Source organism: Mytilus galloprovincialis, chromosome 1, assembly GCF_965363235.1.
Source record: "Mytilus galloprovincialis chromosome 1, xbMytGall1.hap1.1, whole genome shotgun sequence".
NCBI lineage: Eukaryota > Metazoa > Mollusca > Bivalvia > Mytilida > Mytilidae > Mytilus > Mytilus galloprovincialis.
The window spans coordinates 68,557,508-68,576,256 of NC_134838.1; the positions used below are offsets into that span (position 1 = coordinate 68,557,508).

General features: G+C 32.7%; 1 protein-coding gene across 1 annotated transcript in view; it reads left to right on the top strand.

Moving 5' to 3' along the window:
• LOC143072359 (fatty acid synthase-like) overlaps positions 1-18,749 on the top strand; it is a 38,162-nt gene that overhangs the window by 15,542 nt on the left and 3,871 nt on the right. Inside the window, exons 8-21 of the mRNA XM_076247628.1 lie at positions 1,479-1,712; positions 2,041-2,230; positions 2,750-2,979; positions 3,664-3,965; positions 4,223-4,605; positions 5,264-5,500; positions 6,947-7,126; positions 8,047-9,232; positions 10,734-10,876; positions 11,357-11,655; positions 12,770-13,127; positions 15,328-15,450; positions 16,098-16,321; positions 17,080-17,418. Of these exons, the coding sequence (XP_076103743.1) occupies positions 1,479-1,712; positions 2,041-2,230; positions 2,750-2,979; positions 3,664-3,965; positions 4,223-4,605; positions 5,264-5,500; positions 6,947-7,126; positions 8,047-9,232; positions 10,734-10,876; positions 11,357-11,655; positions 12,770-13,127; positions 15,328-15,450; positions 16,098-16,321; positions 17,080-17,418 (4,428 nt within the window). The remainder of the gene's footprint in view (positions 1-1,478; positions 1,713-2,040; positions 2,231-2,749; positions 2,980-3,663; positions 3,966-4,222; positions 4,606-5,263; positions 5,501-6,946; positions 7,127-8,046; positions 9,233-10,733; positions 10,877-11,356; positions 11,656-12,769; positions 13,128-15,327; positions 15,451-16,097; positions 16,322-17,079; positions 17,419-18,749) is intronic.

Below are 18,749 nucleotides of genomic sequence, written 5' to 3' on the forward strand. Positions count from 1 at the left end.
ATAGAGTGTGGATCAATAAATGATCAAATATTTATCTTATCTGCCTACAAACAGTTGAATATGATACTCAAGATGATTTTAGGAAGATAAATACCACTAATGGACCTCTTTGTCTTCTTTTGGTCAATTTATACCTCTCATTTCCTTAAAATTTCCACTTTTCAGGCCAATAAATAAAAAAGAAAGGGTTACTTTCACTCATTTATGATAGAAATGTTATCAGAAACGAGTAATTTAGGAATTTTAGCAAAATGAACAATCCATATCAAGGTTTACTGTCTCCAAGGAGGTTTCAATAAGTCCTTACGTAAAAAAATTATTTACGCTGAGTTCCATAGAGGTACATAAAAGGCTTCGCTTTAAGTGAATAATTTGTCGTAACAGCATCACAAATAATTACATCTACTTATAACTATATATTTATTAAAGTATTTCCTAGGGAAATGTTCTATCATAGCAGAATAAAAGAAATAAGGAGGAGAAAAAGCATCCCCCCTAAAAAAAATACACTTTAGTAAGGCTTGTTCTGTAAACTGAATTTTCATGTTAGAGTCCTATTTCAAGAAAATTTTCTCATAAAATTTTGTTTGGAGACTCAATCCACTAAGAATATTTCATTTTTTGTAATATTTCACTGAAATACCAAGAAATTTTTACACATGAGATTACTCACAAGGTCAAAGATGCAGGTACAGCTTCCCATATTAGGTGTAATACCACCATTGATTTTCCCCTATTAGTCTTTGTTAAATTTGCACTTTTCAAAAAAATGTACGGAATTTATCTTTGTCTCAAATCAAGAAATACTTGGCAAAATTGCTCCCCTTATTTTATCTGTGTACAAGGTTTAGTCACCATGTAACCTCAAGATTATAAAATATTCTATAGAAATCCCAAATAAAAAATAATGGTGTTTTGAAATACCCAAGACATAAGTTTATGACACAGAAATGTTTTACTGCAATAAAATGTAGGATTAATTACATACAACTGTCAAGGTCAAGGGAATATTTTTTTCGACCTACCTTTGTATACAACTGGATATGACGTACCATGATTTGGTGGTATTACACCTCAAGTCTAATAGGATTGTTTGCATATATCTTCATGTACATATTTACCTTCATTTCTATTTGCCATTTGTTAACATTTGGCGGCTTTAGCAAATAACAGTTATTTAAAGTTGATACTGTAATTCTAATTGCTTGTTTGTCTATTTGTCCATGGAATATTCATATGTGACCTGAAATATGTACATCATATTATTTTTTTACGCTTTGAATTAAACGTTCATGAAAAATCCTAACATTAAAAACATTTGAGCAAAATAATTATGGAAGAAAACATAAATAAAGGTGACAAATTAAAGCAGAGACAGTTTGAACTATCCCAGTTACCGGTTCAGGACGTTACTACATGAACTAGACATTCAAATTCTTGTTGATTATATCAGCTATTTTTTTTTGTTGTTGTTTCAGGCTGTTACACGTCAGGAAAATCGTCAAGTTTGGTTTGTATTTTCTGGAATGGGAACACAATGGTGTGGTATGGGAAAACAAATGATGGCTATTCCAGCATTCAAAGAGTCCATATTAAGATCAGAAACAGTGCTACATCCATATGGTGTTAAACTTTATACAATCTTGACGAGAGGATTAGAGAACGATTTCAATGATACATTAAATTGTTTTGTTTGTATCGCGGCAATACAGGTACATTTCAAGCGCTTTAAACATTTCCCTTTTTTCAGATGGAAATTTTAAAATCCATGTTTTTTTGTTTGGTTTGCAAGGTTAATTCAATAAAATGTAAATATCAAATGGATTTGTTGAGTGTTTTTTTCCGAGAGTAAAATAAAAAAAAGAGAAAGTTTTTACCAAATTAGCTATTTGAATAAAGATAACATATATGTACACATGTACTTCCGATGTCACTTCTGTACTTAATGGTATTAATTGAAAAACACAAAGGGAAGTGCAACTAATACTCGTATATTTATTTATTTGAAGAATACATTCATTTTTTCCTCCTATTAAACAGGTGGCATTAGTAGATCTCTTATCTGCTATTGGTGTCTTGCCAGATGGAATGTTAGGTCATTCAGTTGGAGAGTTGGCTTGTGGTTATGCTGATGGTTCATTGACAGCAAAGGAAACTATCCTAGCAGCTTTCTGGAGAGGCAAATGTATCCAAGAAGCAAATTTGCCATTAGGAGGCATGGCTGCTGTTGGTAAGAAGTTTAACTTGGTTAGCAATCATCTTCAAGTTCTAATAATTTTCAATCATGTGGTATTTTTAAATGCAAATCAAAAAGAAATTTAGGGTTTCTTGTCAATGTGACAGTCACCTAAAGAAACACAGCCAACCGACATAATTAGGGCATCCCAAAGTCGTCAACAATTAATAAACGTCTATATTCTCAAAATAACTATGAACTCTTTGATATGAGCTATGTAAAAGTGTTTTTTGTTTGTCACAAACTTCCAAAATAAGTGATGACGTACTTATGCCATCTAAAGTTTTTTTTTTATTTATTTTTTACCCATTACTTTTAATTACTTATTATTGAATTATTGTTTAGGAACGTTATTTTCGAAATACCCAAAAACATATTCTTAAAACTGTTTTAAATTGTATTGAATTGAATTGTTTTTTTTTCCATTTATCAATCATAGAGAGGAACATAACATGAAATAATAGAGACCGATTTTAAGCATCTGTTGAATCTCATAGAATATCTCATTTATAGGTTTGACATGGGAAAAGGCTAGAGAAATGTGTCCGCCAGATGTAGTTCCTGCTTGCCATAACTCAAAAGATACTGTTACGATATCTGGTTCAGCAGCCTCTGTTTCAAAATTTGTTACAGATCTTCAAAAGAAACAAATCTTTGCAAAAAACGTCAATAGTGCTGGTATTGCTTTCCATTCGTATGAAATGACAAAAATTGCACCAGCACTGAAATCCGCGTTGGCAAAAGTAAGTTTATTATGGATTTCTATTTACAAGTAATTAATTCAATTGATGTTTTTTTTGTGTAATCCCTGTATATCCTTATAATGTGTATGTACTACTTTGTCATTACAATTAGAAAGACCATATGATAGGGAACATGTGTAATGAGTTTCTAATTGATAGGATTTCAACTTCGGTAAAAACTACTTTGAATATTTTTTTTTAACTCAAAACTAATGGACGAAAGAACGAACGTAAAGACCGAAAAACATCCATAGGTAGGGCATAAAATAGTAAAATATAAGATTGTACAATTAGTACCTGTACAGGGAAAACACAACTCTATAAAACCACATGCTTAAATATCTCTCAATCTCTACTGATAATTGGTTTTATGTAGATTATCCTAAATAGAAAGCTTGCCTACAACTATCACAGAATTGTAACAGTAGCCCGAAAAATGAGATCAAGGTGAGTTAAACGAAACTGTTTCAATAGGACATATTTATGACAAAATGGTGCCAAAATAATAGGCAAATACAACCTCTCAACCTTTCTCTGAAAATTCTTTTGCAAGGCTATTCATTTGATTAAGATATTTCTAATGTTACGAAATGGATTGTATGGCGCATAATGAAAAGAGTTGTATGTGTGCACATACATCTATCAACTGGTTGCTTAAAGTTGATATTTTAGATTTTTTTTTAGGTTATCGTACCAAAACCAAGAAGTAAGAAATGGATTAGTTCGTCCATTCCTGAAGACAATTGGCATTTAAATATGGCTAAATATTCGTCCGCTGACTACCATGTTAACAACTTAGTGAGCCCTGTCCTATTTCATGAAGCATTGAAACATGTCCCTAATAATGCTGTTGTCATAGAGATTGCACCTCATTGTTTACTACAAGCGATACTTAAAAGATCTCTTGGACCAAAATGCACTTCATTGGGGCTGATGAAGAGAGACCACGAAGACAATATTACATATTTCCTCACAAGCTTAGGAAGGTATGTAAACAAATTTGATCATATTTTTGTTTTGCCCATTCATATACCAATCCGTTCAGTTTGATACAAAAATGATATCTACCTTCAAAAGATAGATAGCAGACGACAACCATTAGAATACAATATTATACGAAGATTTAAAACCAATGTCTACCAATGCAAATAGTGGATTTATATTGAACGTATTATGTTATTATTTTATGTAAAATAATTTACAATGGTGCTGTATCTCATGTGTCCATTATTTATCATTCAAGGTGCTTCCTTCATGGAATTAACTTGAATCCTCTAAAAATCTGTCAACCAGTTAAGTTTCCCGTGCCAAAAGAAACTCCAATGATTTCATCTTTGGTAGGATGGGATCATTCGGTGTCATGGGATGTACCAAAGGCAGAACACTTTTCTGCACAGGCATTAGAGTCAAACAGTGGATCCACTCATGAAATTGAAATGTCAAATAATTCACAATACAGTTACCTTACTGGGCATTCCATCGATGGCCGTGTCTTGTTTCCTGCCACAGGTTTCCTAGTATTAACATGGATGTCATTTGCAAAGATGAAGAGAAAGGTTTATCATGAATTGCCTGTAAAGTTTGAAAATGTGGCAATCCATGCAACAACCCTAATGCCAAATGAAGGTAAGTTTTTCCTTAGGGAATATAGATTTAAGGTAACTTTCCTTTTTTACAACAAGTAGGAGTCGAATACATTATTTTGAAATTTCGATTCGTTGTGAATATTAAACAATTTGTATACCTTATACACTGATTTTAGCTGCAACAGACATAAATGGTTCTGTCAATATCTAGAAAACATTTTCAGATGACCCTTTCAATTAATAAAGATGAAAAGAACGCCCATTGAATTTTTATCCAGAGGTAAAATGATTATAACTTATTCAGGCTTCTCAAGTTATGAATTACCTGAGTGTATTATTCTACGTAACTTAACTTGCATAACCATGACAACTAACCACAAAGAAAGAGAAAAACAGTCTAAAATCAACCCACAATACGGCCGATGAATATTAAAACATAGACCTATTGAAACTTATTTAATGTCATATTTACACCCATTTAGTAATTTGAACACAAACGGATTTTCAAAAGAACAAATTAATTACAGCTAGATAAATTGTGAATAAAATGAGTTCATTTACCAAGAGTATATATGTATACGTACCTGGTTTAATTTAGTTCTAATTTTGATAGACGTGTGACTATCTAGTGTTGCTCCATATATATATACTGTAACTTCTTTAATTTGTTTTGTAAATCGCTAATTATAATTTCATAGGTAAAGTCAAGTTTAAGGTAAATATAATGGAATCAACAGGGACATTTGAGATCTCAGAAAATGACACGCTGAAATGCAGTGGTTCTATATCTGTTTTATCTTCTCCTGTCAAAGAGGTCAATATGGACCAAAAAGAGGAGTTTCAACTGACCTCCAAAGATGTGTACAAAGAATTGAGACTTAGAGGATATGAGTACGACGGGGAGTTTCGGGGAATTCTTAACGCTAATATAGAAGGTATTGCTATATATATTAAATCATCAACCAAACAAAGCAAATAAAACCCACAAAAATACCAATTTTATATTACGTATTATCTCACAATCATGACGATATTGTTTCAAAATAGGGTATTTCAACATATTCAATTCAATCTTTCTTCCAACAAATATGTACTGTTCATTGCTTGTCAAGACGTATTTCGAAGCAAACAAAATGTATACATTTGATAGTTATCAAAGGTACCAGGCGTATAAGTTAATACGCAGGACGCGCGTTGTTCAAGTATACACACCTAGCTTGTATCTTTTAATGATAAATAAAGGCAACATTAGTATGCCGTTGTTCGAAAGTCATAAATCGATTGAGAGCAAACAAATCCGGGTTTCAAACTAAACCTGAGGGAAACACATCAAATATAAGAGGAAAACTACGAAACACCAGACAAAGTGCAACAAAAAAAACAAACGACAATGCAACACACACAGAAAAAAACTATACAATAACAATTGCCATTTGTCTGACATGGTACAGGACATTTTAAGAAAAAATGGTGGGTTGAACTTTGTTTTGTGGCTACCCAAACCTCCCGCTTTCATGACAATGAACACGACAAACCATCAGTGAATGTCTTTACATGACAAAAAGATTACATTTAATATAAATCAGCGTTGGGTTCTATTTGGAATAAAACTACATAAGCTGCCGAAGTATCTTGTAAGTGAAAGCCTTGATGTAAAATCCTATTGACTATTAAAAAGGTAGCAGTTCAAATGTTTATTATGCGAGCGCGCTATTTATTTAAAAATCAGTCTTCATTCATAATACCACTATTCTAAATTAGATATATGACTTTTAAAGAACATATGTACATGGACACGATAGGTGTGGAAAGCCTTTTTAAAAATAGAATAATAAGATGTAGCATGTTTACCAATGACAAAACTACCAAAAAGAGTCAAGAAAAAGCGGATTTAGCAACTACAATGTAAAAGTCGTCGTACTCTCGTCAACAATCAGCAAGAGATAGATACCATGAACATGACAGAATGTAAAACAAAACAAAAAATACATATGGCACAGCAACTAACTTCAATGATAGGCTCTTGACTTGGGACATGCACATATAACATATGATGAGGATGAACATGTTAATACACCTCAATTATCACCTCATTTTGGATAGAGGTGTACCAGCACAACATGAGAACAATCGGTAAAATTATTTGGTTATGGCTTCACTCATACGATTTGCAAGATGCACAAACAACAACTAAAATATTGACAAAAGACACAGGGTATCTATATATTCAATAACATATGATAGATAAATAATGTTTTCCATACTGAAGTATCGATTCGCACAAATCCAACGGAGTTAGTGTAAACAAATCATGTTTTGAAAAGACTGAGAAATCATGACCTTTCTACAATGTCAAAATATAAGATCAAAATATTTTACAGGTAGTAGAGGTGAATTAGCATGGATTGACAACTGGATATCTTACTTGGACACTATGTTACAAATTTGGATATTATGTACTGGAGAACATTGCTTGCGATTACCCACACGGATTGCAGCTGTCTCGATTGACCCAAAAGCTCACATAGATCACCTTCTTTGCACTACAGAAAAACAAAAATGTATGTCACTATTTTTCATTTTTCAAACATGGAAAACTATAGATGTCAAAAGAATTGAGTCCATGTCTAAAATTCTATTTGTCAACTTATTTATCATTGAAATATAATTGAATTGAAGACGTTGACTAGTTTTTACTTTTGATTAAACTAAACATGTGTATAGTCGCCGTCAGCTGAAATTCGTATCGGTTATCGGTAAAAATAATCTAAACTATCAATCGCGTTCACTCGAGATATAGTTTTTCACATTCCATTCATAAATCGCAAAAAGAAAAACCACTACTGACCTACCTTTTAAGTGATCACACTGTAATAATCCTGACCTTCACATTTTCCAGAATATTTTCCATTGTAATTCCGCCATCTTCGTTTCTGTGGGGATCATTTGTTTACATATGACATTCGTCACTGTACGCAGTTTCCTGAAATGTTCCTTTCATTGATGTGATAAGGTTTCCCGCGCTTTATGCAAATTTTATGAAATTGAACTCCACGGAAACACTTCCGGTAAAAACAATGGCTGATTCCACCATTCAAAATCGTCTATGAAAAAGTGAAGGTCAGGATTATTACAGTGCGATCACTTAAAAGGTAGGTCAGTAGTGGTTTTTCTTTTTGCGATTTATGAATGGAATGTGAAAAACTATATCTCGAGTGAACGCGATTGATAGTTTAGATTATTTTTACCGATAACCGCTACGAATTTCAGCTGACGGCGACTATAGTAAAGTGAAACTTTTTTTTATCGTTTACAAATAATAAATTGTTTTCACATTTTTGAAATAGTTTCAATAATGATTCAGCAAGTATAAACACCGAAATAACTTTTTTTTTTAAATGGCCTTCTTCTTTTAAACAATTCCCGAAAAAGGGAACAAAACAAATAATGTGTTTACAAATGTTAGTATAAATTATTTCAGCATCATTTGTCAAAGTCGAAAAGGATCTCAACATAGTTATCTCTTCTGGCGTCGAATTCTTAGGCATTCATTCAAATGTGGCACCAAGACGTCAACAGGCGTATCCTGTTCTGCAAAAGTATTGTTTTATACCAAACACTACAGATGAAGTTGTAGGACATAAACTAGTAAACTGTATACAAAATTGTAATGCATATGCCGTCCACAAGCTGGATATTTTATGCAAGAACGGACTTCAAAAGTCCTATAAGAATCGAATAGAAATATTCCTGAACCAGATAACGAGTAAAATTCCTTCTTTAAAAGATTCAAGAAGTTCTAATGCAAAAGTTGACGACGAGTTATATTTGAAATTAAAGAGCATATTCGAAAACATAGAGGAAAACAACATGGAAAAGGGAAATTTGGAGATCGTGGAAGATGTTACTTTGATGTCTCGTCCAGAAATTATGGTACCGTGCTTGGACATTGCTATTGAAAATACTGCATCTTACAGATTCAATATTTTGGAAGTTATGGCTACTAGTAGATCGGTGGATATGTACATTCTCCCGCTGCTAAATGCACGACCATTTTCAGATTTCACTTACAATGTAGCTGGAAGTCAGGAAATCTCTTCGGAGGAATCAAGTAATATGAATTATGTTAAATGGGATGCAACATCATATTACCCGTCAAATTCCAAACAAATCGACATTGTAGTTGCTAGAAACTTTCTCTGTACACAAAACAACATCAAAACAGCACTCTCATATTTATCATCTGCCGTTCAAGAAAATGGCTTCATACTTATCGAGGAAATAACAAATAATTTTCCAGTAGCATTTTTGTTAGAAACATTGTGGACAGTCCCTCTCGAAATGGAAGATGAACGTAGTTGTTATTGTTACTGTGATGAACAACGATGGGATGGAATCTTCAAAGAAGTTGGCTATGAATTGATCTTCAAGCGTTCAGGTCATTTCTCTACGTTGTTCCTACTTCGTCGTAAACCGAAAAAAGTTGATGAGGAAATTGTAATTGTACCAGTTGATGAGTTAAATGGATCTTGGTTTGATGTTTTGAAAAACGAGTTCATGGCATCACAACAGAAAACTCTTTGGTTAACTGTGAATTCCCAGCCACTCAGTGGTGTTATTGGTATGGTTAATTGTCTAAGACGGGAACCCGGCGGAAACAAACTGAGGTATGTTATTTCTCGCATTTGCACTTACAGAATAAACTGAAGTTTCTATGACATGATACTATTTTTCTTCATCAAGAATGTTTTAGTTACAGCCTATGTCGATCGTTAGTGTAATTCCAAGCCGAAGATTTTAATTTGTCTGACAATATACAGTTAAAAAAAAGAAGAATCGGACCACTTTATTTTTAAACAATGCCTAAAAATTGCAAAATACCATTTACGAGTTTTCATTTCTCTACTATTAAGCAAGCTGATTTAAGCCTTACTACTAGTCTTTTCAAGCAACAGTTGTATCAGCTGATAAAGCGTGTCAATATATTTATATTACCATATGTGCTTTTTTTCTTTTAATACATAGGTCATTCATTGAAAAAACAATCCCATTTTCTACATATTCGCCTGTTTCAAGTCAGGAATATGACAGTTGTTATTCATTTGTTTGATGAGTTTCAGCTTTTGATTCTGCCATTTAGTTAGGGACTCTCCGTTTTGAATTTTCCTCGGAGTTCTGTATTATTGTGATGTGTCTTATGATATAGATCTTGTTGTTTAAATAGTCTCGATTGTCTGACTAAATAATAAAAAAATTGCATTTAAAAAAAATCACTTGGCGGGATGTGAAATAGACAAACAAATTGTATTCAGTTATTGGTCTGTTTTGTAAAAGAGGGACGAAAGATACTAGAGGAACAGTCAAACTCGTACATCGAAAATAAACTGACAACGCCATGGCTTAAAATGAAAAAAAAACAAACAGACAAATAATAGTACACAAGAAACAACATAAAAAACTAAAGACTGGGCAACACGAACCCCAACAAAAACTTATCTCAAGTGCTCCGGTAGGGAATGCAGATCTTGCTCTACATGCACATGTGGCACCCATCGTGTTGCTCATGTTTTTACAAACCCGGTAAATAGTCTAATTCGTTAGGTCATGAAAAGGAAAGTGGATTGTATTTACCACGTAAGACACATATCCGATATAATCTGTGAAACGGTTGTTCCATAACGGCCAACCAACTCGTGATGGTGTCCGAAAAATTTACAGAAGTATGATTTATAAATAATGTTAGATAATCCTGATTGAGGTGTATCCAGAAAAGTGGACAGACGCCAGAAATTTATTCAATTTTTGTTTACTTCATATGATCTTTTTTAATTGTGCTCTCTGTGTGTTTTATATCTAAGACTGAAGATAATACGATGTTGGATGCGCTGTTAACCTGGACAAATATGATGTTGATGTTATTTGACTGTGGACACTGGACATAAAAGAGCAGTCATGTATAGAAGTTAACATTGATTAGTCAACATTGCAAGTCAACAAATTATCTTGAAAAACAGGTTATGACAGCACCTATCTGTTAGAGTATTTATGTGTTTGATTTTGCTTCTTATATACATCTTCCCGATATTCACTTGTTTTTAGGACATAAAATGTATGATATTGTCTTTTATACGTGTATCTGAAATATAAAAAAAATGTATTCTTTTACAGATGTATTTTCAACTATGGAAAAACTGCGTTGGATCTTTCAACAGAAAATGAGGAAATTCGGGAGGTGTTTCGAAAGGACCTAGCATTCAATGTCTACAAAAATGGACAACGGGGGTCATTCAAACACGTACCCTTGACAAAAGGTAAGAGTCATTGACTTTGATTACGTTATTTGTTATGTGAAAGATTTATACAAATGTTATCATAACTAACATGGTACCATTTCATTTTGACAACCAACATCAAACTGGATCTAAAAATGCTTTTATTATATTAAAAAAACATAAGTTTCAGATCAGATAATAATGACAGGGATAAACTGCTTAATAAGAACAAAAGTTACATTTCTATGTATTATTTGAAACAAACATATGATTCGTGTTCTAAAGATATATTCAACTAAGTTTGATACAAAAGGTCAATGACAAATATCAAGAAAGAATTCCTGGTACTTCGATATTATTTTCACATTTTATCATGATGGTGTTTTTCATACTTACTAAACGGTATGTCTTCATACATTGATGACGGCGTCTGGTGAACATTTTCAGGAAGATAATTTACTTTAAAATAAAGAAAGGTTCTAAAATATTGATCATTTTATAAAAACCTATTTTTTCTAGAAATTCTCAGCAGCGAAAAATTGTGTCAACATGCGCATGTCAATATTCAAACAAAGGGAGATCTGTCAAGTTTAACGTGGATAGAATCTCCTTTGACAAAATACTTTGGAAACAGGAGTAACAGACTGTGCAACGTCCACTATGCATCTCTTAATTTCCGAGACGTTATGTTAGCAACAGGAAGACTACAAGCTGATGCTATTCCAGGAAAGCTAGCAGAGCAAGATTGCATTTTGGGAATGGAAGTTTCTGGATTGGATGATCAAGGGAATAGAGTTATGGGACTTGTTTCATCAAAGGTATTAATCAAATTTATGTATGCGATGGATAGATTATTTAGTAAATTCACGGACCTAAATTATAAAGTCATTAATCTAATACAAAATACGATACAGATTAATGATTCCAATAAGTAAATATCGTGATTTAGCGGGTTTTTTTTAGAGACTTTGACTTTGACTTCGAGTTCGGTATTTTTGTTATTTTAATTCAAAAATAAAGACTATATTGAAATGAAGGTAGTTGGTTTTCAAAAGGAAGGATAGTGACACCAACGGAGCTTTCAATTCAATGAGCCTAAGATAAACCGACAACGACAACGTCATGGCAAAATACTAAAACATAATAAAAGCAAACAGCAGTCCACATACCATAACATAGAAAACGAAAAACTTGGTGACATAAAGTTTTCATACAATTATTGAATCATCATACAATTATGTGTAAACATTTCGCCCATAAGTCTACCTATATCCTCCTAAATTCGTTTTCCAAGGCAATTGACAGGGTTTGCATGATGACCATTGTCAGGCAATTTAGAACAATTCAAATGAAGTACACTGTTATGTCGTTCACATAAAGGTTTGCTTGTTTACAGAAATCATTCATCTAAAATATTTAGAATCCCAGTATCTAAATTTTAAACAACTCTGCATACCATCGCAGTCATATCCCAACTAACATATTGTTATTCCAAATGACATTTATCAAATGATTAAATGATTTCTATTGGCATTCGATTAATCGTATTTTCGTTAGCGTCAATGAAGTTTAAAATTTAATATGTTAACGATATTTTAAGCTACATTTTATCGTTATCCGTAAAATATTTTACGACAATTGAATGTCAGCAAATTTCTGTGTGTTCCTCCTTTGGAAGCTATTTGGAAAAGAGGCTGGATATTAAAACATGTGCTTGAAGTAGCGCCCCCTTATCAATTGCAAAATTCCAATTAGTTTCAAGTTAGATCACATATGTACCATCCGAAACTATTTTCTACATATTTCTAAAATTTACAAAACATGATAACACAAGACTGAATACAATTAAAATTTAGTCTTTCATTGTACCATAAAGTCACTTATGCTGCACATAAGTGTATATCTAAAAATGTCAAATTTTGAAATTGGTAGGGTCTAGCAACAACTCTTCATGTCGATGATAAGTTCTTATGGTCAGTTCCAGACAACTGGTCATTAGGCGAGGCAGCCACTGTTCCTGTGGTATATGCAACAGCATATTACGCTTTAGTTGTAAGAGGAAGGATTAAACATGGAGATCGAGTTCTTATCCATTCTGGATCAGGAGGAGTTGGTCAAGCTGCTATTTCTATTGCATTGCATTATGATTGTGAAGTATATACTACAGTTGGATCAGAAGATAAGAAAAATTACTTGCAAAAGAGATTTCCACAGTTAAAGGATAAGCATTTTAGTAATTCTAGATCAACAGAATTTGAATCTCATATAATGAAAATGACAGAGGGAAAAGGTAAGTGTAAATACATGTTGTATATATATATATATATATATATATATATATATATATATATATATATATATATATATATATATATATATATATATATAACTCGTCTATACATCAACCCAACAATGTTAGATCTGTAAATTTGCTTTCGCAAATTTTTGGTTCTTCCCTCGCCGGGATTCGAACCCATGCTACTGTGATATCGTGACACCAAATCGCCTGCACTGCAGCCGTCCCGCTAGACCACACGACCACCTGGGCTCTCAAAAAAAGAGCTTTCGCTGGCCGTGTGTTACCTTTCCTCGTCAGTTTTAATCTAGCGGCGTACTACAGTACATGATATATAAGGCATGAAGATGTTATTGTTACAGATCAGCTAAATTATCTATAGTAAAGGATCCTACAAATTAATGTAATATACAGTCACAGAAAATAATTATATTTATAAGTACGTCTGAGTGAGTGACAACTCTACAACAGATGTATCCATCGGATCGCCATCAATGATGGTGATACATGGCTGTGTACATAATGTATATACAACTCGTCTAAACATCAACCCAACAATGTTAGATCTGTAAATTTGCTTTCGCAAATTTTTGGTTCTTCCCTCGCCGGGATTCTGATCTGTAACAATAACATCTTCATACCTTATATATCATGTACTGTAGTACGCCGTTAGATTAAAACTGACGAGGAAAGGTAACACACGGCCAGCGAAAGCTCTTTTTTTGAGAGCCCAGGTGGTCGTGTGGTCTAGCGGGACGGCTGCAGTGCAGGCGATTTGGTGTCACGATATCACAGTAGCATGGGTTCGAATCCCGGCGAGGGAAGAACCAAAAATTTGCGAAAGCAAATTTACAGATCTAACATTGTTGGGTTGATGTTTAGACGAGTTGTATATACATTATGTACACAGCCATGTATCACCATCATTGATGGCGATCCGATGGATACATCTGTTGTAGAGTTGTCACTGACTCAGACGTATATATATATATATATATATATATATATATATATATATATATATATATATATATATATATTATAAACGAAAGCTTCTGCAAATTTACAAAATTCATCATTTCATTTTACATTGCCTAGATGTGTTTTACAGACGCAGTTGACCGTTATTAACTACGTGTGTTCATCATGATTACTAAAGTATTGCTGACATGAATTATCATTGATATGGTTATATTTATAAATTAACTGTTTACAAAATTTTGAATTTTTGAAATACTTAGGCTTTTCTACCTCAGGAATAGATTACCTTAGCTGTATTTGGCAAAACTTTTAGGAATTTTGGTGCTTAATGCTCTTCAATTTCGTACTTTATTTGGCCTTTTTAAATTTTTGGATTCGAGCGTCACTGATGAGTCTTTTGTAGACGAAACGCGCGTCTGGCGTATATACAAAATTTAGTCCTGGTATCTATGATGAGTTTATTTGCATTGTATTAATGGCATGTTGTATGCTCATTTTAGCATGGGTATACCATTATATTCGTCAATATTACAACTAGCGTTATAGAGGTGGTACATGTAGATGTTGACATATATACAATGCCTATCCAAGTTAAAATGAGCGTAGAGCATGGCATAATAAAATTATTTCGATTCCAATAGGAAAAATTTGAAATTTACTTTGTGCTCGGAAGGAAACCTACAATACAAGCTCGAAAGACAGCCATTTTGATTTGATAAACAAAAACGCTATTGAAAATCGAAAAACAGTTTAACGATAAAAAAAAATGAACAGATACATCAAAAAATATTTTTAAATGATTTTATTCAATAACTTAGCGGAAAACACCAACACAAATGTCAACTCTAGAAGTGTTCAAAATTTATCTGACGTTGCAATTTCAATTGTGACGTCAATCACGTTCTGTCCATGTTTTATAAGAATTAGAACATTATATTAGAATATCTGACGATTTTTGCTAAATAGGTTCATTATTGTGGAAAATTCTAGTCGTTATTGTCTACCACTACTGCACAATACATGCACCAAATTTGAAATTCAATCATTTAAACAAGATCATAATGAAACTTCAGATCAAATTTTCTGATTGCAATGCTGGTGCAATACTTTATTTTTATTTATTTTCATAACAATGCAGCCCAGTATTTCACAGATATTCGTTTTCAAATTTTCACATCTTTGCAAAAACGTTTAGATCATAATTATGTTGTAGGTGTTGATTTGGTGCTGAATTCGTTATCAGAAGAAAAACTGCAGGCCAGTATACGAGTAATAGCTGAACATGGTAGATTCCTGGAAATCGGAAAGTTTGATCTATCCAAAAATACACCTTTAGGTAGGAATTCTTATAGTTAGCTAGCACACATCTCTATCAATACTTACCAGAAATAATGTTTACCTTGGAAGATTGATAATTGCTGATTGCATTGCAAATGTCTAGTGGGAATTAGTTCATACTTATTTAGAAAGAAAGCAAACTAACAAATAAATAATACCCAGGTAGGTATTGCAAGGTAGGCCACCCTACATGTTTGAGAAAGTTTTAACAGCAACTTGAAAAAGGGTATGTTAGATGGGAAAATAATTTGTCTTGCATGCCTCAAACATACCGTCAGATAGTTGTTGAATTGGTTGTTGAACCTGCAGTGAATTCGTCGCTTTCCCTACGCGCGGTGTCGTATATGTTTAAATTCCTTATTCCCTTTTCTATATCAGTCAGAGGTAAAGAAAAAACACTGATATATAAGAACTCAGATTCAATGAAATCGCTAACCTAAAACGACATGAAATAATGCCCAATCAAAAAAAGCTAGCAGAAACATATGTTTCAAAGTACAGAGAAATGAAATTGCACATTCTTTGCTGCGTTTATCTAAAAGAGATTTATTCTATACAAAACCAAGACCTGTTTTGTTGAATATTCTACTTTCGTAAGATATTTACTCCTAAACCTGAAATAATTCTCTATATATTGTTCTTTAGGGATGTCTATATTCCTGAAGAATGTAACTTTTCATGGTATTTTGTTGGATGCGCTGTTTGAAGAGGATAATCAGGATTGGAAGGAAGTTTCAGCACTACTAACACAAGGCATACAGTCAGAAACAGTGAGACCTCTAAAATATACAGAATTTAACAACAACCAATTAGAAGAAGCATTCAGATTTATGGCACAAGGACAACATATTGGAAAAATTCTAATAAAAGTAGGTCATTTTTATCTTATATTTCTTATTTTTCAGCTTCATAATCAAGGGAGATAATAGATAAAGAAATTAGCCACATAATCAAGGGAGATAATAGATAAAGAAATTAGCCACATAATCAAGGGAGATAATAGATAAAGAAATTAGCCACATAATCAATAACTCGAATGATTCAGCGCCCTCTATCGGTCAGTGTCCTCTCGAGGTTAATGTAGCGATCGATAGTGAGTCGGAATATAACGACTGGATTATTCGGGTTACATAATCAAGGGAGATAATAGATAAAGAAATTAGCCAATATTGCAACAGTATGAAGATCTTTGTTCATGTGTCTGTGCTTTAAAAAGTAAAGAGCTGTCATATGAATCTTTCCGGTTTTATAAAGCCTTATACCTTTGCATTTGAAACAACAGCATACGGAGCATATTTCTCCCGATTGATGTGCCATTCTTAAGCTTTCGTCTCTCATCATGATTTTCTTAATATAGAGTTGTTCCTTCAAAGAAAGCTAAAAAGTTAAAGGGTGCAATTGTTAAAGTTGAAGTCATACCGAAAAGAACAGTTTTGAAATACAGATTAGTCTGCAAATTATCAAAACAATTTATCAACAAACTTATTCACGAGACAACCATAAATATCATTACCCTTAAATATAAAATATTTGAAAAAAAAGTAATAGTATATATGCAGTTGATATTTTATCATTCTCAATTTATAAAATTTTAAAGTTTAAAGATATTATTCTTTTTCTCCAAAAGGTTAGAGATGTTTCGGACGATACCAGTATTCCTACTATTCTAGCATTACCCAAGTCATACTGCCACCCGAAAAAATCCTACATCATAACAGGGGGTCTAGGTGGTATGGGTTTAGAAATAGGTCATTGGCTGATCACCAAAGGGGCTAAGAATATTGTCCTTACATCAAGGTCAGGAATCAAGACTGGATATCAAACCAGGATGATACAGAATTGGAGACGTAAGGGCATCCAGGTTTTAATATCTTCTCAAGATATAGCAAATGTAGATGCAACAACAAGACTTATTGCGGCAGCAGAAGAGTTAGGACCTGTTGGAGGAGTATTTAATCTTGCTGTTGTAAGTAGAAAAAAAACAAAATTCAGTACTAGTATTCGGTCTGTTAAAGTGATTGTCTTCTCGAGTAGATCGATCTTAGTGCAATAAAATATCTGAAGTTGGTTAAAAATAAGTAAATTTGATCTTGAACTGAACCGGTTGTGTTGATCTAAACATGTCTTTGCCACTAAACAAGACGTTTTTATGTTCAGACTTTTCAAATAAAATAATTATCAAAATGACATTTTTGGCTAAAATCAATTTACTAGTGTAAACAAGTCTAAACAGTATTAAGTTTTGATCACAAATCATGAGATTGTTGTCTAAATATTTGAAATACGTCGAATCTAATCGCTTCATGAACGTGCTTTCATTGTTTCTCAGGATATAGTCGAGTATTTTGCAAAATATTTCTCATGAGTCCTTCTCAATAATTATTTGATGAGTTCTGTTTTAGTTTTAAGTATTATTCAAGAACTACTTAAGTAGTTTGATTAAAGATATTATCTCGCCAAAACAATAAGTACTGATTGTTTACAGTTTGGATGTTCAGCGAAATTGTTTTCAAGTTATATGTAATATTTTCTAGACTTATTCTCGGAGTTATAGTTTTATAGAAACTAAAAGACAATATCTACTTAAAATCAATTATTCTATTTTGATAGTACGAAAAATTTGGAAAAAGTTTAATTTACGATCATATTACATTGACAACTTTTATTGACCTCCTTCACAGGTCGTAACTGTTCATTATTACATGCACGTTTGCATAAACTGTCAAATATAACATTGCAGTACACCGACTATTTGCTGCCTTCCTAGTCGCAGCACTCAGGCAGAGAAATCAAAATCTAAAACTCACTTAAGGAATCGGTAAATCATTTCCAGAAACAGCTTTAAAGTACTGCGTTTTGCGCGTTCAAATTTTTGTTAACATTCTGAATCAGCACCTTTTCGTGCGATCTTTACCTAAAAAAACATAGGTATTAGTTAATGTTTTGCACATTAAAAAATAAGAAAAAAATGCAGATTTGAAAAAAAAATTAATGGACGTGTTAAACAAACTAAGGACAAATCATAACAAAAGATACGTATATGAGCAGTGCTCAAAACCCACAACAGAAAACCAAGAATTGAGAAAATTAAAACCGAGAAGACACTTAGGCGAAGTATAAGTACTAGAGTAAAACTATTATTTGATTAACATTAATAAATAAGTAGGTATACATATATTTAATAAAAGAATTTATATTTGTCTTCTTTATATTTTTTGTTTTGTGCTTAGGTTTAAAGATATAATAGTTACATTACATGTAAATAGATATAAGACGATGTGGTATGAGTGCAAAAGA